The 23,731-nt window shown below is 41.9% G+C and overlaps 1 protein-coding gene across 2 annotated transcripts in view; it reads right to left on the bottom strand.

Annotated features, from left to right (window-relative positions):
• LOC101611465 (speckle type BTB/POZ protein) overlaps window positions 1-23,731 on the bottom strand; it is a 108,168-nt gene that overhangs the window by 13,241 nt on the left and 71,196 nt on the right. The window contains exons 1-5 of one of the 2 annotated variants that reach the window (XM_045158590.1): window positions 11,402-11,539; window positions 11,238-11,304; window positions 10,643-10,764; window positions 6,504-6,655; window positions 6,265-6,392 (exon numbers count right to left, since the gene is read on the bottom strand). In XM_045158590.1, the coding sequence (XP_045014525.1) occupies window positions 6,265-6,392; window positions 6,504-6,655; window positions 10,643-10,740 (378 nt within the window). In that variant the 5' untranslated portion in view covers window positions 10,741-10,764; window positions 11,238-11,304; window positions 11,402-11,539. Of the gene's footprint in view, window positions 1-6,264; window positions 6,393-6,503; window positions 6,656-10,642; window positions 10,765-11,237; window positions 11,305-11,401; window positions 11,549-23,731 lie in introns of those variants that run through there. The other variant, XM_045158589.1, reaches the window with a different exon arrangement.

The raw sequence follows: 23,731 nt of genomic DNA, 5'->3' as shown, positions 1-23,731 counted from the left end.
CCAAAAAGAGAGAAAAAAAGTCAAGCTAAAAAATGGGTCAGTAAAATTCACATTTATTAGGATACCTATTCTAAGGATTTATAAGTCACATTAACATTATAAAATAAATGCTAGTTAACAAACAAAAAATAAGATCGGAAAAAACAATCATGTGCCTAACAGCCACTGCCATGCTTCACCTCCTGCAAAAGTTAGAAAAGTTAAACCCATACAACATTCACAAGCCTTGAGAAATAACTCCCCACTCTTGCTATTGCTAAGTCACATGAAGACAGGAACATACTTGATGACCTAGATTTCTTTTGACCTTTAAGATGCAAGTCATCCCATAGCTGCAGTCAAAAACCCAGGGGCAATGTTAGTGCTGGATTCAAATGACCTGTGTGCAAGATCCCTTCTGTGCAAGAGTGAAATATTTACTACCAGGTCAAGAAACTTATTCATTTGTTTAAAAACTAGCTGTTATGGCCTTGCAATGAAGCAGCCAAGTTAATCAATTATAAATGTGTTTAGCATTAGTAGCACATTTATCAGAGACAGATTATAACATTATTTTACTGGCTCAAGATCCAGCAGGCCACAGCCCTCTCTAAGATTTCTCATTTGGTTTAGCCATTTTTCTTATATGAAGATGTTTACTTTTTTGATATAACATTGCCACCAAAGTGGAAGCTGGCTGTTCCCAGTTATTGTTATAAAAATTTTTTTTTTTTTTAAAAAAAGGATCAATTAAATGCAACTTCCTCATAGGAAGAGGCAGGAGTCTCCAGGGGTGGCCAATGAAGGGAATGGAGAATGCTTTTTGGCACCGTGTTCCTAGCTTGAATTAAACCAGGCTGACATGAGCCCAAAGTCATTAACACTTGATGGCAATTTAGTAGACTGGGTAAAATGAATTGGCAAAAGCTAAGCTGAATTTTACATAAACTATGGCTACCAATGTGCCTTCTGCTGGTTAGATGCACGCCTGGTAATGAGTGGGGCCCAAAGGCTGCAGCACCTCTCAGTGGGACAGCTCTCTCCGGACACCAATGGGAACACAGCAGGAAAGAGAAGCACCTTCCCTGTCTGAGCCAGTCTTGTTCTGAAGATATATGGGTGTTTGGAGTCTCCAGAGCCCCAAATGTCTGGCACCTCTTACCAACATTAAATATGCTTAATTAAAAATAAATTTTAAATGGCACTCACAAATGAGTCTTCAGAGCCCAAAGTTTTAACTTAGAGAGGGATTGTTTTCCTTTGCAAATGATGATGCTAAAATGAGACCATTTTGAGAAAAACTAAAAAAATTTTTAATGCCTGTAAAGTTGACTATGGAGACTCATTCAGAACTGCAGCTGCGCAGATGACGTGATTGTGACATTTATGTCGTCTTATAAGTGAATACATGAAAATGTCTCAGGAAGGCTGTGGAATTCTCTGTTTCAAGTTGTAAGAGAGTCTCACTTTTAACATCAGTTCTTTTTCTTAAGAAAGGAAATTTCATGAAAAATTAAAGACTGTGCCAATTCTTGTGCATTTCATCTACATAGAAAGTGAAATCCATGAAAATGCATTTTTTAACATCAATGTAATTAAAAAAATCAAGAAAACACACACTACATACTAATTATATATAGTAGCAGAACTATTACTCATAGCAAAACACCAGCAATATCCTAAATACTGATCAATAAGGAATAAATTAGGGCTGGAGAGATGGCTTGGCGGTTAAGCGCTTGCCTGTGAAGCCTAAGGACCCCGGTTCGAGGCTCGGTTCCCCAGGTCCCACGTTAGCCAGATGCACAAGGGGGCGCACGCGTCTGGAGTTCGTTTGCAGAGGCTGGAAGCCCTGGCGCGCCCATTCTCTCTCTCTCTCCCTCTATCTGTCTCTCTCTGTGTCTGTCGCTCTCAAATAAATAATTAAAAAAAATTTTTAAAAAAATAAGGAATAAATTATATACTTATATAAGAGACTCTGCACTAAAAGTGAATAGTTACATAAAAATATAAATTTTAGAAACATTAAAAAAGCCTGAGATGACAACATACAATTTGATGTCATTTTTATAAAACTCAAAAACAAGTAAATCTAAGTCATGTATTATTCAGACATATAAATTATACATAAGGGAATAACATAAAATTCAAAATAACTGTTTTTCATTCTCTGATTAGGGAGACAAGTCATAGGGATATGGAAGATGCTATACAGGTTAGGTCCACGTTACTGGTCATCTTAGTTTGGGGACTGGCTTTGCTATGTTAACATGCTTTATAACCTACAATAATGCTACATATTAAATTAACATAAACTGGGTGTGGTAGCGCACGCCTTTAATCCTAACACTTGGGAGGAAAAGGTAGGAGGATCATCATGAGTTTGAGGCCACCCTGAGACTACATAGTGAATTCCAGGTCAGCCTGGGCTAGAGTGAGTCACTACTTCGAAAAATAAAACAAAAAAAAATATTGAGATGGAGAGATGGCTTAGAGGCTAAGGCACTTGCCTATGAAGCCTGAGGCCCCACGTTCGATTCTCCAGGTCCCACATAAGCCAGATGTACAAGGTGGCACATGCATCTGGAGTTTGTTTGCAGTGGCTAGAGGCCCTCTCGCTCTTTCCCTCCCTCCCTTTCTCTATCTCTAATAAACAAAAATAAAAATTCAAAATTAACATATTTGTAGGTCAAGAACAATCAAATACTGGTACTTTCATATGGTGCAACTAATGTCCGCAAACAATTCATTACTAAAAAGAAGGAAAAAATGGTTGTACTTATTTAAAATTTGGCAAAATACATGTTCTTAGGCCATGAAGTGATATTCTACATGTGAGAATGAAGGAATGTTCTAAAAGAGTAAACTAATGCTTGAACATTTATAATTGGTATTTCATCTTTAGCTGTGACCTCACAAAGAGGCACTGCGCTTTTCTATCTGTCAAAGACATTGGCATAAACAGAGAACACAGCACCTTTAATTTCTAACAGTTCTTGTTAGAATTTGTCAGTATTTTGTTAGTGTTTGTCTCAATATGGAGGGTTAAGAGAAGCTGAAAAATTTCATGAGCACTTCCTATGGCCAAAATTATTAAAGAGAAAATTAAAGGTTTAACTTCAACAAGCTTTCATGCTTCTCTCTTACATTACTCAAGTAACTATCCTTGCTGAGGAAGCTCGGGAGAGCTCTTGCTTTCTTGGGGGAATGGTGTTCAGTTCCACTTCATGTAGCACAGCCAACTGGAGATGGAAACCCGAGAGCTGACACAGCCCTGACATTAATTTGCTGGACAACGTTAGGAAGAATTGCCTGACCTCCCAAGGCGCTGTTTCTCCCTGTGACAGGGAATGAGGAAGGCAGAGCTTACTTAGCTCAAAGGATTGTGATAAGGGATGATTCAGAAAATGCTTTGAAAAATGCATCCAAATAAGTTAATTAAGCAAGATCAACTTGGAAGAACTGCAACATTTTCTAACAGACAAAACATTATTGAGAACTGAAAGTGAACCAGCGTGGCACATTACAAACATGACCACCCATTTGGCATTATCGGTTTACATTTTCATTTAAACATTCAATAACAGTGATATCACTGAAATACAGGCCAAATGCACAAATGCATCCTTCTCAGTCTTTCACCTGAGGATTCCTTCTTGTGGTCTCTGGGATCCCTAGATAGTCCTTGAAAAAAACTACTTTGTACATCAAGGAAGCACAGAAGAGTCTGAACACAGGCTGAGGGAGGAATGGTACACAGTAAGCTCTTGTAACCTGAATTCCCATGTGTACCTCATGTTCATAAAAGCTTCTAAATAATAATAAAAAATACTAATTAAGGGCTGGAGAGATGGCTTAGTGGTTAAGCGCTTGCCTGTGAAGCCTAAGGATCCCGGTTCGAGGTTCAATTCCCCAGGACCCACGTTAGCCAGATGCACAAGGGGGCGCACGCATCTGGAGTTCGTTTGCAGTGGCTGGAGACCCTGGCACGCCCATTCTCTCTCTCTCTCTCTCTCCCCCTCGCTCTCCAATAAAAATAAAAATATATATTAAAAAAATACTAATTAAAACAAGAGCAAATAAAAAATAAACTTTTAAATAAACATTCCATTAACACAGGAAAACAACAGGTCAAAAAGATAGAACCTGAGCCAGAAACAATCCCGCCATGAAAAATGCTAAGAACTCAGATGAAGTACAGACATTTTTTAAACCCACACATCCAATACACACCCCCACGCAACCGTCTTGCAGTGCTGAATGCTACAAAGTCCACAGAGAGCCTTGGAACAGAAACAAGTCTCACTAGGCACAGGCCCAAGTATGAGAAGCAACACTCAGCACCTGTGGCCAACTGAGAAGTGTGAGAGGAGCAGATGGTACACCTGGTTCTATGGTAAGAAACCGATGGCATCAGCAGAACCCAGCAGACGTTTCCCTGCTCAACATCTCCTCCTGCCCAACGTGTCATCTCACTTCCCTCCTAAGTCAGTAAGGCAAATCTAAACTTAACCACAGGATTTCTCCTAAGAGAATTTCATATGGGGAAGTGAGGAGAAAGCGCTGGAACCCTGCCTCACACTTAACCAGAGGATAAGGGATTGCCAAGTGAGGGCAAGCCAACTGGTTTCCAAATCAAGAATGTCAATACAGGGGTTGGAGCAGCTGGAACAAGATGGAGAACGAGGAGGAAGCACACGGGAAAGGATGGACCGCTGAGGACCTGGAAATACCAGATGCAATATTTAAAGATTTTCTTCAGAAGTTTCAAGGTTGGCTTTCATTTCTAACAAAATTAGAATTTCCACTATTTTAAAGTTTGTCTTGAAATACAAGTCTTCAGCACCCAAATCACTGTGCAAGGCCAGCCTGAGCTACAGAGTAATCTGTCTCAAAAAAGAAAAACAGCAAAGAAGAGAAAAAGAAAGTCTCCAAAGTAGGACGCTATGCAACAATCCAAACTGTTGCTCTGTTTATAAAACACATAACCTCAGGCAAATCTACTTTATTTTATTTATTTATTTTGTTTTTTTCAAGGTAGGGTCTCACTCTAGCCCAGGCTGACCTGGAATTCACCATGGAGTCTCAGGGTGGCCTTGAACTCACGGTGATCCTCCTACCTCTGCCTCCCAAGTGCTGGGATTAAAAGCGTGTGCCACCACCCCCAGCCCCAAAGCTACTGTATTTTTGTCACGTCTTTACTCCGGCAACTGAGAGTGCTATGCACCTAGCAAGACTTCTACGGAATTCAAATCTCTAGTTCACCAGACATAAAACAACGGCCACATCTCATATATTCATATAGATGCTGACACTCCAGTATTTCATTCTTTTACTTTGCAATTAAGACGGAGAGGGAACAGCACATTATGCAAACTATATTTTACTTATTCAGTGTGGTATTTTAATAAACCATGCCTGCAAAGTTTTCTAATCATTAGCAACTATTCTGCCAGAATACAGAAGCCTGCTACTCCTGGCAAGGCTTCTTCTGCAAAAGGGCAAGATTCCTGAGGGACAACCTCCCCTGCTACACCGGTGGTGATATGCCTTTGGAACTGTCATTAACTCCCAGCATGAGCCTGTTATCTGGCAGAGGGAGCTGCCAGTTGGGATACTTGCCTGTACCCCGCCCCATGAAGGCACAATGGTTTTCTCATTAACTATGTTGCTTAAGAAATATTCTTAGCCATGAGATGTACAGAGAAACTAACACCCCACTTTGTGAGTATTTCTAAATGTATAGAAAACAGCATGAAATGACTTGTCGGAATATATAGCACTAAAGCTGGGGTTGAGCCGGGCTTGGCCCTTTTCTGTCTCCTAGTGACCCCAGCAAGACAAACCATAGACACAGAACCCCTGCAGGGGCCCATCCAGGCCAGAGAGCAGAACAGGGAAGTGAGCCCTGGTCAGACACACCCAGACTCTCCACTCGAGGAGGAGCCAGGAAGTTTAAGGAACAGAGCCTCAGCTTGGAGTGACAGCCCTTCCAAACACTATTTGAAAAAAAACTCAAGTAAAAATGTAAGAATGTTAGTGCAGGAACCTCCAAACGGACACACAATCTCCATTCTTGTGGACAGGTAACGAGTGGAAAGCTGAGGTGCCCAACAACCTTGAAATCATGCGGCAATTCAATCAGACCCATAAATGACATTCGTACAGCACCACTCCACTTGGGGATTTTTCTCATCACACGTCCTTTGATACAATACAATTACGTCCACCAATACCCATCCAGTCTGGGAATTGCTAGTCTCAAAGCAGGGTAGAGGGACTTACCTCACAAAAGAGGGTGAGCTTGTCATCAGGGAGAAGCCCATTGGCCTCGTCCAAGAGAAAATCTCTACGGATGAATTTTTTGAAACCCCAGTCTTTACCTTGCACAAACCTATAAGCTCGTTGACTCTCTGAGATTAAAACATAACAAAAAAAAAAAAAAGTTACTCAAAAACCAGATCAAATCCACAACTTGTCGGTGTCAGTGATAGAGTAAGCTGGAGATGAAGGAAAACATTTACCCATAGCTTTGGTTTCTTCTCCCTTAGCATTTAGGATGGAGAATTTGAATTTTGCTCGAACTTCACTCTTTGGACAGCTGACCAACAGCAGGTACAGTGACAGGTAATCTTTGCTTTCCTCGTCTAGCCCTTTTGGGTTTACTCGCAAACACCTGCCCGAAACAGAGGGGACAACAATGGCGTCAGAAGTATCCAGATAGGCTTGGGAAGGGGTGAGATGGAACTAGAACATCAGATTCAAGAGAGGGAGATGTTCGTTTGTTCTTCGAGGTAGGGTCTCGCTCTAGCCCAGGCTGACCTGGAATTCACCACATAATCTCAAGGTGGTCTCGAACTCACAGTGATCCTCCCAGCTCTGCCTCCCGAGTGCTGGGATTAAAGATGTGCACCACCACACCTAGCATTTTGTTGCTGTTGTTTTTAAATGCCCAGATCCCCAGACTGGGAGACTGATTCATAGAATGACTACTTACAAACTATTTTTCTACACCACTCTGGGTCACCTAGTAAAAAGTAGACAAATATAAAAGAGTACTCACGTCCCTTGCATAATCTCTCCAAATCATTCACCTTTGCCTTGTTAAAATAATTAAAAATTTAAAGCCTAGTCTGTTTTATTCTTATTTTCTTTCTTGTTTTTTTAAAGTAGATCTCACTGTAGCTCAGGCTGACTTGGAATTCACTATGTAGTCTCAGGGTGGCCTCGAACTCACAGTGATACTCCTACCTCTGTCTCTTGAGTGCTGCAATTAAAGACATGCTCCACCACTCCTGGCTGGTTTTGGTGTTTGTTTTTTTTTTTTAATATTTTATTTGCAAGCAGAGTGGAGAGAGAGAAAGTGAGAGAGTACATGGATACACCAGGGCCTCCTGTCACTGCAAACAAACTCCAGAAGCGTGTGATACTTTGTGTATCTGGCTCTCTGTAGGCACTGGGGAATAGAACCCATAACAGCAGGCTTTGCAAGCAAGCGCCTTTAACCACTGAGCAATCTCTCCAGCTCCCTAGTGTGATTTTTATTCTTCAGTCTCTGAAAAGGTAGCCTTTGATTTTCTTGGGATGATGGAGAAACCATGGGGGAAAAGTCGATGAGCCCTTGGATATTCCTGTGGGTCCTAGAGAAATATGTATATAGTGTATAATCATAGATATTTTCTTAATCTGGCAACAATATTTTAAGATTAAAATAACAGAGGTGGCAGTTGCTCAGACTCTCACTGCAGAGCCTGCCTGCTTTTCTGAGTCTAACTCAAAAAGTGTAACTTTTCTTTTTTTTCCTTTTCTTTCTTGCCTTTGGATGCCAGCTGACGTCCTAAGCATGACACTTTGGGGCTTTTTCACCCTTTTCTCAATCATTCCCCTTTGCCTTTCTCAAAAAAAAAAGAAAAAAGAAAAAAGGAAAGAAAGAAAGAAAGAAAATAAAAATTGTGGAAGAAGCACAAACCAAAGTGAGGACATTCCAGACTAGGCTTCAAAATAGAGTTAGAGATGACAATCTGTTGAGGACGGATCAAAACAAAATTTAGACAGAACTTAATAGGTTCAACCGAGTTTAGTTGTAAATGTCATTAGTAGAATTGCGTGTGGTTCCGACAGTTCTGCCACACAGAAGACACGGGCCATATGTATCCTTAGGCCTTGCCAGTATCATGACACCTCTCACAAACAGGTGGTCTAATCCAGTGCCTCTCTAGGGAGTGCAGATGCCACTTATACCACACTCTATAATATGCTAGAGATATGGATTTAAATACAATGCCTAAGAATGAACATTTCAACACTTAGTTATATGCTGCTTAATGTACAAAGCCAACAAATCAATGAATACATTAACTCTTAAGTGATTCTCAGAGGTGAATACTGATGGTTTAGGGACATGTTTTGGTGTTTGCAGTTGCATCTTGGGCTGCCTGCTCCTCTTCCTCAAGGTGACTCATGGGTCAGCTGGAATCGACCCTCACTCAGATGTGATTCCCATAGCCACGAGCACTAGCTCAGGGAAGCCAGACCTAACCCACTCAGTGCATGGATGACATATTCTTGGCTATACAGTCAGTGCAGAAAAGCTCAAGACTTGTTGGCATGCCGTAGATTGCTATTTCAAGTAACAGGGAAGCTAGATTCAAAATGCCCAATAGCATGGAAAAGGGGCAGACAGGGTCTGTCCTCTAACAATGGGACAACTGATTCACACTCAACTGCACCCTGCCAACCCAACGTTACAAAGGCAAATAAATCTCTTTTATTGCTTAAAAGCAGGGCTTTTAGAATTTTTTATTTGCAAGCTGGGCGTGGTGGCGCACGCCTTTAACCCCAGCACTCGGGAGGCAGAGGTAGGAGGGTCACCATGAGTTCTAGGCCACCCTGAGACTCCCTAGTGAATTCCAGGTCAGCCTGGGCTAGAGTGAGACCCTACCTTGAAAAACCAATATACATACACACACACACACACACACACACACACACACACACACACACACACACATATATATTTGCAAGGAGAGAGAGAGAGAGAGAGTATGAATGGGCATGCTAATGGTCTCTAGTTACTGTAAACGAACTCCTGATGCATACACCACTTTGTACATCTGGCTTCACGTGGGTATGAGGAATCAAACCTGAGTAGTCAGTCATTACAGGTAAGTGTCTAAACCGCTGAACCATCTGTCCAGCCCCAAAGCAGGCCTTTAAAATTTTTATTTATTTTTTTGTTTTTAGACAAGGTCTTTTGTATCCCAGCATGGCCTTGAACTTACTATGTAGCTAGACATGACCTTGAACTTCTGATCCTTCTGCCTCTATCTGCTGAGTGCTGGGAGTAGAGGTGTACACTACCCTGGAGCTGGGGGTGGAGCCCAGGGTTCAAAAATACTAAGCATTTTACCAAATGAGCTACATTCCCAACCCCAAAAGCAGGCAATTTAAAAGTCAACATTTTGGGCTGGAGAGATGGCTTAGTGCTTGCCTGCAAAGTCAAAGGACCCAGGTTCAATTCCCCATTATCCATGTAAAGCCAGATGCACAAAATGGCACATACATCTGAAGTTCGTTTGCAGTGACAAAAGGCCCTGGTGTGCCCATTCTCTCTCTCTCAAATTAAAAATCAAAGCAAAATCATATATATATATATATGTTCATATATATATATATGTATATATAAATATATATGTATATATAAATATATACATATACATTATATATACATATATTTATATATGTATATATAAATGTACATATATAAAAATACACACACACACACACACACACACACACACATATATAGTTATTTTTGTTTTTCAAGGTAGTCTCACTTTGGCTCAGGCTGACCTAGAATTCACTACGTAGTCTCAGGGTGGCCTCGAACTCTTGGCAATCCTCCTACCTCTGCCCCCCGAGTGCTGGGATATGCACCACACCCAGCATAAATAAAATATTTTAAAACATAGAAGTCAACATTTTGTTTAAAATGTGCATTTCTGGGCTGGAGAAATGGCTTAGCAGTTAAGGCCCTTGCCTGTGAAGCCTAGGGACGTAGGTTCAACTCCCGAACACATGTAAGTCAGATGTCCATGGTGACATGTGCATCTGGAGTTAGTTTGCAATGGCTAGAGGCCCTAGCACACCCACAAAAATTGGGGGGAAAATGCTAATTCCTTGCTTTTCTTGAAAAATGAGAAATTCTAGTGATCATCAGCCCTTTTCCACACATAGCTGTGTAGTTAGAGCTGAGTAGCCACCGGTCAACCGTGTAGGTATGTAAGTAAGAATTGTGTACGCACCTACCTGTCTACATACCTATGTACCTACATGCTGGCATCTGTACTACAGTGCTGAGGACCAACTCCACAGCCCTCACACGCGCCAGGCAAGCATTCTGCTACCTGAGCCACACTCCCAGCCCACTTTACTCTTTACTCATTTATATTACTCTACAGAGCTGGAGTTTACTAACTTCTGGTAAACTCATTGAAACTTAGTGAGCACCAGGCACTATTCTCCACAGTAAGAACAAAACTAGGTCCCTGCCTTCAAGGAACTTACATTCTATCAGCATCCCATTAACACCAAGTCAACAGGCAACTTAATGCAAAAAAAATAAAAATAAAAATAAATGATAGCTAGAGATATTCTTCCTCACCATTTCAGTTTATCATTGGCTCCTGATGAAAAAGTTGAACTTTTAATGACTTCACCCATTTCCTCCCGGCAAAAGCTAAAGTTATTGATGGTCCACATGTAGGAGAATTTCACTACCTTGATCTGTTGATAGAAAACCAGGAAGCAGTTAAGTAGGAAATGGACAACTTGAAACACAGGCTGAAGATCCCCAGAGCAGTCCCCTCCCTTTCTCCGCACCTCCCCATAGGAAGGCAGCACTGTGGGGCCAGGGGGCAGGCTCAGCTTTTTCTGGAGCTGGGTCTCTCATTCACATTTTAGGAAATCTCATAGTGACACTGCTTTTATAACTCTGTGATCTTCTCAGAGACACTGGATGGAAAGTGAGGGAAACATGGACAAGGGAAGAACAGGAACAATAATAAAACATGAAGGAGGTTCGGAAAGTCTCAGACTTTGTGGCCTTAAATGAGCCTGCAGTTGAGGTGCTGATGCCACTGTCTGGAGCTGCGAATCTCAAACTTGGCCTCTCCCAGGAGCCTTGTTTCACATCTCCGTCAAGGAGGTTGTAAATGCTCAAAGACTCTCTCTTGAAAACACCACAGAAAAGCACTAACCTGGGAGATTCAGATTCCATGTGATAAAACAAGGAATGCAGGGCTGACAAGTTAGGATCCGAAGAAACTAAGAAACCCAAAGTAGAAAAGCAATCCTATTGTTTTTGTCCACAAAATCCTCCCAAGATGTCAGTCAGCCTTACAGGGCAAAAACATGAACTTACTTGTGTGTAGCACCAGCTCTCAGCTACGGGACCACTCGACATTTCTGCCGGAGGTGGAGGACTTGGAACCCTTGACATCGCCAGTTTGAAGGTTCAGCGAGATTCCAGTCAGGGGCCAAAGTTTTCTCTCTTTTTTTTTTCTTCACTCTGCTCAGACCCGATAATCAAGAAGATTTATTTTTTTTTTAAGAAGTCTTATTTGATTTTTTATTTACTATCCTATTATTTGTTTGTGCTCTTAGACACTGGAAAGCTTGTGGTCTGTCTGAAATGATCTGTCCCAACCATTCAAGTGGCTGGTTAGCATTCAGATCCCAAATTTAAATACCAGCCTCAGAGAGATCATTCAGTCTCCTCGTCACGACTCTATTACTGCGTTTTAACCCTCTGCACAATCCTCAACATTATCATGGCAAATAAACTTACTCAAAGGACATATTATGAAAAGGCTGTCTGAGGAAGAGCTGCAGTCAGCACCAGACACGACCTTGCCACTGGCTCCTTGCTTTAGGGCACCACTGTTCACTCGCTGAAATGACCTTGCTCCCCTCTAACTGGGCCTGATCTCCTGTACTTCCCTGCGAACACAAGAGCAGCCTTTGGTTTCTGAGCCCATTGCCAGCCGATCTCTTGAAGAGCAACATTCTTATACCTGTCTTAGTTGCGTCCTTTTCTCTACAAAATCAAGAGGTATCTTTCCACCTAAACCCCCACTTGACTTTCTAGATTTTCCTTCCTCTCCCTGCTAAGCAATCCTCAATCTCTTTTATTGGATTCTCTTCCTCCACTGTTACTCCCCATGGTTTAGTCCTCATCTTAATCTCCACTCTCTTTATGGCAATCATATAAATCTGAACAGGGTCAAATCTCTGCCCTTATGTAGTCATTCCCATGTCCAACTCCCACCTCTCTCATAAACCGCAAACCACTTTCAAATAACTGCTGTACATCTCAATGGGGTATCCCAGGAGTAAATCAAATTTCAACTAAAAATTCTTCCCAAAAAAATTTAAGGCAGAGTGCAAAACTATAGATGAATATGGGAACTTTCATACACTGTTGGTGAGACGATAAATCGAAGTGTAGCGTGAATAGGAATTTGGCCAGCAGCTGGGGAGATGGCTCAGCAGGCAAAGGCACCTGCTTGCAAAGCCTGCTGGTCAGGGTTCTATTCCCCAGTACTCATGTAGAGCCAAAAGTACAAAGTGAGCAGTGCATATGAAATGCCTTTGCAGCACTGGGAGGCCTAGTGTACCAATACACATTTAGTCCTTCTCTTTCAAATAAACAAAAATTAAAAAGAGTGCTGCAGCTGGGCGTGGTGGCTAGAATGAAACCCTACTTCAAACAAACAATCAACAGACTCTAATACCTTTAATCTCAGCACTCGGGAGGCAGAGATAGGAGGATCACTGTGAGTTCAAGGCCACCCTGAGACTACATAGTGAATTCCAGATCAGCCTGGGCCAGAGTGAGCCCCTATCTTGGAAAAAAAAAAAAAAAAAAGATGGCTGGAGAGATGGCTTAGCACTTAAGGCACTTGCCTGTGAAGCCTAAGGACCCACGTTCAATTCTCCAGGTCCCATGTAAGCCAAATGCATATGGTGGTGCATGTGTCTGGATTTTGTTTGCAGTGGCTAGAGGCCACGGCACACCCATTCTCTCTCTCTATCTCTCCCTCTCTCTGTCTCTAATAAATAAATAAATAAAAACAAATCTTAAAAATAAGTTAAAATTAAAAAGAAAAAAATTGGCCATATCTAGCAAAATTGAAAGTAGACATACTATAGGACTTTGTAATCCTGCTTTAACATCTTAAAACTTATGTATGAATGCATGTACATACATATGCATGTATGCATTTGTATATATGTGTGTGCATGCCTCAGCAGAGTGTGGAGGTCAGAGGACAACCCTGAGGCGTCTGTCCTCCACCTTCTTCAAGCCAGGGTTTTTTGCTGTTGCAAAGGCACTGCCGGACTGCAAACAGCTGGCCCCTGAGAGCTTAGCTCCGTTTGAGATCAGACCCATGAGCCACTTTGCACTCAGCTTTATGTGGGTGCTGGGGAACTGAACCTGGGCGGGCAGGCTTTTCAAGCGAGCATCTTTATCTGCTGAGCTATTTCCTAAACACTAGTCACCCTATTTTTCTTTCGAGGTAGGGTCTCACTCCAGCCCAGGCTGACCTGGAATTCATTATGAAGTCTCAAGCTGACCTCAAACTCATAGTGATCATTATACTTCTGCCTCCTGAGTGCTGAGACTAAATGTGTGTGTGCCACCATACTGGGCAGTAATACTATTTTTAACAGTATGTATACCACAGCAGAGGCTTTCAAGTTTGGCGTGCATCAAAATCAATTCTTGAGCTGCAGAGATGGCTTAGTGGTTAAGGCACTTGCCTGAGAAGCCTAAGAACCCAAGTTTGATTCCCCAGGACCCACGTAAGCCAGATGCACAGGTGGTACATACATCTGGAATTTGCCTGCAGTGGCTGGAGGCCCTGGCAAACCCATTATCTCTCCCCCTCACCTCTCTCTTTCTCTCTCTCTCTCTCAAATAAATAAAATAAAATAAAATAAGAAAAAATATTTAAAAAAAAGAGTCACTCCTTAAGAAAACTTCTGGCCCCACACCCATAGCCTCTCATTCAGATTTGGGATGGGTGGAAGAAGTTGCCTTTCCAGCATGATCCAAGGTGATTCTGATGTGCCAGTCCTGGAACCACACTGAGAATCACTATCCCAAAGAAACTGCACTAAAAATTATTTGCAAGTAGAAAGATAGAGTGCGCACATGCCAGGACCTCTTACTACTGCAAGCTAACTCCAGATGCATATACCACTTTGTGCACCTGGCTTTATGTGGACACTGAGGAAATGGATCCAGACCAGACCAGTAGGATTTTAGCAAGTGCCTTTAACCACTGAGCCCTCTCTGTAGCCTGTGACACTGCTGTTGTTTTTTTTGTTGTTGTTGCTGTTTGTTTCTTTTGTTTTGTTTTTAGTTTTTTTGAGGTAGGATCTCACTCTAGCCCAGACTGACCTAGAATTCCCTATGTAGTCTCAGGGTGGCCTTGAACTCATGGCGATCCTCCTACCTCTGCCTCCTGAGTGCTAGGATTAAAGGTGTGTGCCATCATGCCCAGCTGACACTGTTTTTCTTTTGAGGTAGGGTTTTACTCTAATCCAGGCTGACCTGGAATTCACTATGTACTCTCAGGGTGGCCTCGAACTCACGGTGATCCTCCTACCTCTGCCTACTGAGTGCTGGGATTAAATACATGTGCCACCACCCCCGCCTAACACTGTTTTTAAAAAATATTTTTATTTGTTTGCAAGAAGAGAGAGAATGAATGGGCACTCCAGGGCCTCTTGCCACTGCAAACAAACTGTAGACTCATGCACCACTTTGTGCATGTGGCTTTATATGGGTACTAGGGAATCAGACCCAGCTTGTTAGGCTTTGCAAGCAAACATCTTAACTGCAGAGCCATCTCTCCAGCCCCTATAACACTGTTTTTAACAGTGAAAAATTAGGAACAAATTAAAATTGTTTTGGTAAGGAACAAAAAGCCATAATGATTATTTCCACATGATGGAAAACTGTTGCACAAGGGCTGAAGAGAAGGCTTGGTGAATCAAGTGCCTACCATGAAAGTGTGAGCCTGAGTGTGAGTCCCCAACACACACGTATGACACTGGGTGCGGCAATGAGCTCCTGTACTCCCAGAACTAGGGGGGAAGAGACAGGGTATCCCTGGGGCTCACTGGCTAGCTAGTCTAGCCAAACTGGTGAGCTCTAGGTTCCCTGTGAGACCTTGTCACAAAAAGTAAGGCGGGAGCTGGGTATGGGGGCTCACATCTGTGTTCCAAGCGCATGGGAGGCTGGGATAGGAGGATTATGTGAGTTCAAGGCCAGCCTGGGCCATGGTGAATAAAACATCATAACTTGACCTCTGGTTTCCACATGCACACACAAACATGAGCACACACGTGCAAGGATACACATGCATGCACACACATGGAAAAATAATACTAATAATGAATTAGATCTGTAACACTAGGGTCATCAAACACAGCACCAAGGAAAAGAAGCAAGGTCTGAAATGGCAAGCGCAGTGCATTGTTTATGTAAAAAGTATTTCATGATAGAAACAAACAAACAAAAAGTTATATATCAACTTGGGGGGTGGCCAGAACGATATGAGGGAAAGAACGTAAGGAACTTCACCTTGGGCTGGAGAGATGGCTCAGTGGTTAAAAGCATTTGCTTGCAAAGCCTGCTGGCCAGGGTTCAATTTCCTAGCACCCATATAGAGCCTGGTGCAGAGTGGTACATGCATCTGGGATCCCAAGGCATTTATGACAACGGAAGTGAAACCAATGAGAATTCAAGCTCGTAGGCCAGCTAGTCTGATGTTCACAAGAGACCCCGTCTCTCTCTTTTTCTTTCTTTTTTTTTCTTTTCAAAAATTTATTTTATTATCCCATGGTAATACCCTCCAGCCCCCCACCCATTTTTTTTGGTTTTTTGAGGTAGGGTCTCACTCTGGCTCAGGCTGACCTGGAATTCACTATGTAGTCTCAGGGTGGCCTCGAAGTATTGGCAATCCTCCTACCTCTGCCTCCTGAGTGCTGGGATTAAAGGCGTGCGCCACCACACCTGGCGCCCCCCCCCCCCTTTTTTTGGTAGGGTCTCTCACTCTGGCTCAGGCTGACCTGGAATTCATTATGTAGTCTCAGGGTGGCCTCGAACTCATGGCGATCCTCCTACCTCTGCCTCCCACGTGCTAGGATTAAAGTTGTGTGCCACCACGCCCGGCTCCTATCTCTTTTTCTTTTTCTTTTTTTAAAAATTATTTTGTTCATTTTTATTTATTTATTTGAGAGTGACAGAGAGAGAGAGAATAAGAGGCAGAGAAAGAGAGAGAATGGGCGCACCTCCAGCCACTGCAAATGAACTCCAGATGCGTGCGCCCCCTTGTGCATCTGGCTAACATGGGTCCTGGGGAATCCAGCCTCGAGCCGGGGTTCTTAGGCTTCACAGGCAAGTGTTTAACCGCTAAGCCATCTCTCCAGCCCGTATCTCTTTTTCTTAAAAGTACTTATTTATTTGATGTGTGTGTGTGTGTGTGTGTGTGTGTGTGTGTGTATGGAGAGAGAGAGGGAGAGAGAGGGGGAGAGAGAGAGAGATTGGATGTATATACATAGAGAGAGAGGGAAAAAAAGGTGCACCAGGGCCTCCTGCCACTGCAAAGGAACTCCAGATGCATGCACCACTTTGTGCGTCTGGCTTTAGGTGGGTACTAAGAAATTGAAACTGGACTGGTAGGCTTTGCAAGAAAGTGCTTTTAACTACTGAGCCATCTCTTCAGCCCCAGAGACCTTGTCTCAAAGAAGGTGGAGCACAGATACCACAAGGTTGACCTTTGACCTCCACATGCACACTATGGCACGTGTGCCCCCACTATGAATAATTTTTTTTAAACCAGGCATGGCAGGGCACACCTTTAATCCCAGGACTTGGAAGGCAGAGGTAGGAGGATCATTATGAGTTCAAGGCCAGCCTGGGACTACATAGTGAATTCCAGGTCAGCCTGGGCTACAGCAAGACCCTATCTCGACAAAACAAAAATTTTTTTTAAAACTCCAATTAGGGGGCTGGAGAGATGGCTTAGTAGTTAAGATGTTTACCTGCAACGCTAAAGGATCCTGGTTCAATTATCCAGGACCCACATATGCCTCGTAGTCTCAGGGTGGCCTTGAACTTCCAAGCTGGGATTAAAGGCGTGTGCTACCACACCTGGCTTAAAAAAAATAAAAATTCAACTATCTCTCATTTTCTCTAAAAGGATTCTTTTAAATATTTTGTTTATTTGCAAGGAGAGAGAAAGAGAACAAGAGGGAGAATATGGACCCACCAGAGCCTCTAGCCACTGCCAAGTAACTCCACATGTATGATATATGCACCTCCTTGTACATCTGGCTTTATGTGGATATTGGGGAATCAAACCCAAGTCGTTAGGCTTTGCAGGCAAGTATCTTAACCACTGAGCCACTTCTCCAGCCCTATAAGGATTTTTTTTTCTCATTTTTTTTTTGTTTGTTTTTGTTTTTCGGTTTTTCGAGGTAGTGTCTCACTCTGGTCCAGGCTGACCTGGAATTAACTCTGTCATCTCAGGGTGGCCTTGAACTCATGGCAATCCTCCTACCTCTGCCTCCCGAGTGCTGGGATTAAAGGCTTGCACCACCATGCCCAGCTTTTTTTCTCAATTTTTATTAACATTTTCCATGATTATAAAAAGTATCCCATGGTAATACCCTCCCCCCCCACTTTCCCCTTTGAAATTCCATTCCAAGGGATTTTTTTTATAATGATGATATGAGGCAAATATGACAATACAAATCTCAGAGATGATAGGTGTTTGAGTGTATACTATTCTTTGTACTGCTTTGCTTTTTAAAAAAATACTGTAGCAATAAGTACATGTTCCATTGTATTGCACATTGTCTGGTTTATAATATCCAAGGGAGAAGTTTCTTTCCTGAACACCTCGTTTGTTTTCAAATATAGATATACAATATAAATTTTATACCTGATCAATCATGTTGTCCTCTTGCCTGGCTACTTGGGAGCTCTGAGACAAATTTGTGACTCTTCTCTTAAAACAAAAGGTTCACATGCCTTTTCCATATGCTATGCTATGTTTTCCATATGGTCATATAATCATAAAGTCTTTTTATTTTATTTTATTTTTGGTTTTTTCCTTCATATTTATTTATTTGAGAGGGAAAGAAGAAGCATCTAGAAACAGAATGGGCACACCAGGGCATCCATCCACTGCAAATGAATTCCAGAGGCATGTGCCACCTTGTGCATCTGGCTTACATATTGGAGAATTGAACCTAGGTGCTTAGGCTTTATAGGCAAGCAAGCACTTTAACCATTAAGCCATCTCTCCTGCCCTACTTTTGGTTTTCCTAGGTAATACCTTGCTTTAGCCCAGGCTAACATGTAATTCACTACGTAGTCTCAGGTTGGCCTTGAGCTCACAGTGATTTTTCTACCTCTGCCTTTCGAGCACTGAGATTAAAGGCATGAGATTAAAGACTATGCCCCACTTAATCATTCTTAAACTTTTTTTTTATTTATTCATTTGCAAGCAGAGTGAGCTAGAAAGGGGAGAGAGAGAAGAAGAGAGGATGGGCGCACCAGGGCCCTCAGCCTCCACAAACGGACTCCAGATGCTTGCACCACTGTGTATGTGGCTTTATGTGGATCCTGGGGAATCCAACCTGGTCTTTAGGCTTTGTAGGTAACTGCTGAACCATCTCTCTAGCCCCTTGATCATTCTTTTTAGAAATATTTTTATTTATTTGCGGGGGGGTAGAAAAAGAGAATGAATGAATGAATATGGGCATGTCAGGACCTCTTGTTCCTGCTTTTTACATGAGTGCTGGGGAATTGAACCCAGGCTGGCAAGCTTTGCCAGCAAGGGCCTTTAACTGCTGAGCCATCTTCATAGCCCTCATATACTCATTCTTTATTAGTTTTATTTCTTTAACTTTATTACTTTTATAATTCTCTGAACTGATATGTTTTATAGGTTAAGCATTTTTGCAGTTTGCTACAAATCCTTGCTAAAAATCAGTAATTCAAGTTGGGTTGGTGGCTCACACCTTTATCCCAGCACTCTGGAGGCAGAAGTAGGAGTATCACTGTGAGTTGAGACCAGCCTGGAACTACAGAGTGAGATTCAGGTCAGCCTGAGATGGAGCAAGATTCTACCTTGAAAAACAAACAAAAAAGAAATCAGTAATTCAACTTATAAACATTTACCACTTTGGTAATAAGCATTGGACTGTTAATATTTGACATATTTGTATTCTTATGGAGTAAAATTACTGACAAATGTTGTTCAAGTGGTCTAAACACTATCTTATATGAATTTGTAATTACAGCATCCCATGTAATACCAGACGAACTTAACAGACTTATAGACATGGTGTCCTTTCTCACCAAAGCATGTAAATCAAGCACTGCACTTATTGATTCATGTAATTTGTGATTTCATTATAACATCAAGAAAAGAGACTGAAGCCGGGCATGGTGGTGCACACCTTTAATCCCAGCACATGGGAGGCAAAGGTAGGAGGATCACTGTGAGTTTGAGGCCAGCCTGAGACAATACAGTGAATTCTAGGTCAGCCTGTGCTAGAGTGAGACCCTCCCTCAAAACCACAGCAACAAAAAAAGAAAGAAAGAAAGAGAGGAAGGAAGGAAGGAGACCAAATTTACTATGATCACCTCCAAGGTAAGCTTGCATTTGCCACGAAACACATTCTATTCTCACAGACCTTTTTGTCTAGTAATAACTTATTATACCTAAGGCAGTTTGAATAAAATATCAAAATTCCTTTTCTGAACAGGGTAGCAATGAAAATATAAATTTTACATCTTAGTTAAAAGGGTAAGATGGGGGCTAAAGGGATGGCTTGGTGGTGAAGGCATTTGCCTGCGAAGCCTAAGGACCCAGGTTTGATTCTCCAGGTCCCACGTAAGCTAGATACACAAGGGAGCTCATGAGTCTGGAGTTTGTTTGCAGTGGCTAAAGGCCCTGGAGCACCCATTCTCTCTCTCTCAGTCTCTTTCTCTCTCTCAAATAAATAAGTAAAATATAAATTTTAAAATATTTTTTAGCCAGGCGTGGTGGCGCACGCCTTTAATCCCAGCACTCAGGAGGCAGAGGTAGGAGGATCTCCGAGAGTTCGAGGCAATCCTGAGACTACATAGTGAATTCCAGGTCAGCCTGAGCCAGAGTGAGACCCTACCTTGAAAAACCAAAAAAAAAAAAATTTTTTTTAAAGCATAAGATGTAGCTCTGGAGGTTTGTGTTAAGGCTCTGCTGCAGCCTGAGCTTATTTTGAATTTTTTTTAAGCTCAAATTTATGAAAAAATTAGCAATTTACTGGGCTGGGGAGGCAGCTAGGGAGTGACAGTGCTAAGCTTAGTATTGTGAGGCCAAAGCTTCAATGCCTACCACTGCAATAATTTACAAGTTCTGTAAATATAACAAAAGGTAAATTTTAAATTGCAATTACATCAATGCCTTAGTTTTTGTTACTGAGTCTTCCTCCATTACAACAAGGAAAAAAGAAATACTATTTTGATCTCAGTCATTGTTCTCTACCTTCTTGAGTTGTTTGTTGCTGCTGTTGTTGTTGTTTTGAGGTAGGGTCTCACTCTGGCCCAGACTGACCTGGAATTAACTATATAGTTTCAGGGTGGCCTCAAACTCATGGCAATCCTCCTATCTCTGCCTCCTGAGTGCTGGGATTAAAGGTGTGTGCCACCATGCCCGGCACCTTTTTGGTTTTGTCTTCTTTTGTAGCTAAGTTTTTTTTTTTTTTTTTTAAATACATCCTCTATCTGCTTCTTTCTGTAAAAAATAAATAAATTAAATAAAGCCAGGTGTGGTACTGCACGCCTTTAATCCTACCACTTGGGAGGCTGAGATGGGAGGCTTGCTATGAGTTTGAGGCCAGCCTGAGACTACATAGTAAACTCCAGATCGGCCTGGGCTAGAGTGAGACCCTACCTCGAAAAACCAAAAAAAAAAAAAAAAGAAATAATTTTTTTTTTAATGGGTTGGAGAGCTGGCTTAGTGGATAAGGTGCTTGCCTAAGAAGCCTAAAGGCCCAGGTTTGATTCCCCAGTACCTACATAAGCTAGCTGCACAGGTGCCACATGCATGTGGAGTTTTTTAATTTTTTCTTCAGTGGCTAGAGGTCCTCATGAGCCCATTCTTTCTCTCTGTATCTGCCTCTCTCTCTTACGTAAATAAGTAAGTAAATAAATATATATATAAAATATACACCACCTACTGTCCAATTTTTAAAAAATGTCTAGCCCTGCAGCAGGGGGAACTGGAGACTCAGCCTCAGCCTCAGAGGCGCTCAAACCACAAAGCCTGCTGGGAGGAAAGTGACTGGGATGGCACAGGCCTAATTAATTTCACTCAGAGCAATCAGTCACCATGGGAAAGTATGCATCAGCTAAGTGGCTGGTGCTACATAAACTCTAGCGCTTCATGCCAACGGCTACAGATGCTCAGCAGAAAAGCAATTTTAGGAAAGAAGAGCTCTATTTGAGGGTCATAGTTTGAGAATGTTTGCAGGAAACGACTGGCGCCAAAATGCAATGTTCACAGCCTCACACAAGTTAAGACAGGACTGTCCAAGTTCGCTAATGAGAAATTTATTTTCTAAACCTTACCAAGCTTTCTAAGATACTGGAAATTCTTAAGGCTAAAGATACCTGATATAGACCACTATTTATTTTCCTGCTCATTTTATTAAATCCAGGCCTCTGAATCACATCAAAAAGAGAAGAAAAAAAAAAAAAAAAGGTACTTCCGGCTGGGCAAAGTGGTACATGCTTTTAATCCGAAGGACAGCCACAAGTTCAAGGTCAGCCTAGAGCTACAGAGTGAGTTCCAGGTCATCCTGGGTTAGAGTGAGATCCTATCATGAAAACAACAAGAAGAAAGTACACATATCCCTGTTAACTATTAAAAAAAAAAAATGCTTGGGCTGGAGAGATGGCTAAGTAGTTAAGGTGTTTGCCTGCAAAGCCAAAGAACCCAGGTTTGATTCCCCACTACCCACATAAAGCCAGATATACAAGGCAGTGCATGCGTCTGAAGTTCATTTGCAGTGGCTAGAGGCCTCAGTGTACCCATTCTCTATCTGTCTGTCTCTCTCTCTCAAATAAATAAATGAATAAATAATTTTAAAATTGCTTACAACAAAAGTAGTATTAACAGACAAGTCTCTAATGGGATGCTTTCTTACAGTACTATGAGATCATAAAATCATTGATCATTTTTAAAAGTTTTCATTTATTTCCACTTGTATGTTTAGGTGCACACATGCACACTGCAAATGAATGCCTATCCAGTTTTATGTGCATAGCTGGGGATTGAACCTGGGCTAGCAGGTTTTGCAAGAAAGTGCCTTTAATCACTGAGCTATCACCTGAGCCCCTAGTTGACCATGTTTTTTGACAGGGGGATTTAAGTCAACCAATATATTGTGATTTCTTTTTTGTTTTTTCCCCTTTTTTTGTTTTGTTTTGTTTTTTGAGGTAGAGTTTCACTTTAACCTAGGCTGACCTGGAATTCACTATGGAGTCTCAGGGTGGTCTCGAACTCACAGCAATCCTCCTACTTTTGCCTCCTGAGTGCTGGGATTAAAGGTGTGTACCACATGCCCAGCTACCTTCCACATGCTTTTAAATATATTTATTTATTTGAGAGAGAGAGGGAGAGAGAGAGTGGGTGCACCAGGGCCTCCAGCCACTGCAGACAAACTCCAGATGTATGCACCTCTTTGTGCATCTCGCTTACATGGGTTCTGGGGAATTGAACCAGGGTCCTTTGGCTTTGCAGGCAAATGCCTTAACAGCTAAGCCATCTTTTCCAGCCCCCTAAATTTTAACCTTCTAGTTAGAAATCACAATATAGCAGCTGGGCATGGTGGCACACACCTTTAATCCCAGCACTTGGAGGCAGAGGTAGGATCGTGAATTTGAGGCCACCCTGAGACTCCATAGTGAATTCCAGGTCAACTTGGGTTGGAGTGAGACCCTACCTCGAAAAACCAAAAAACAAAACAAAAAAAAAAAAAAACTTTGAAAGGTAGATAGAAGAAAAGGTACTAGGGAGATTGCTCAGTGGTTAAAGGCGCTTGCTTGAAAATATACTACTGCTGTTATGGTGCACAAACAATGCTTTTTGTGCATGTACATGCACTTCTGCCTCCTCAGGTAGACTTCAAAGCTACTTGAACGGAATGCGCATCTATCCCCTTCAAACCTAGCACAGACCACCTTGAACCAAAGCTATTGACTTAGTAAAAATACTTTGATGATTAAAATACTTATCTAATTGCATTCCAGCTTTTTAACTTTTCTGCTTTTTGTTGTTGCTTTTCCACGTATCTCTAAAACAGCTTCTCAAATAATACTTAACAGATCAGATTTGCAATGTCATGAGAACCAGTAATTTATTCTTTTGAATAATGGCAAATGACAGGCCCACTCTTCCAGCCTGGAACTTCAAACCTCAGCTTTGGTAAAAATGAGTTTTATTAAGTGCATCTTTATTCTACAAGGGGAAAAGACTAGTTCTAATTTCCTTCATTCTGGAAATACAAATCAATTTGGACTAATTAGGGTTAGCCCGTAGATTCACCTCTTACATAGTCAGAATTCTTTCAAGATAGAGGCGGATTCCCTTTACAGTAAAGGGAAATGCTACAATAGCTT

Source organism: Jaculus jaculus, chromosome 9, assembly GCF_020740685.1.
Source record: "Jaculus jaculus isolate mJacJac1 chromosome 9, mJacJac1.mat.Y.cur, whole genome shotgun sequence".
Classification (NCBI taxonomy): Eukaryota; Metazoa; Chordata; class Mammalia; order Rodentia; family Dipodidae; genus Jaculus; species Jaculus jaculus.
This window is presented reverse-complemented; position numbering and strand designations above follow the sequence as displayed.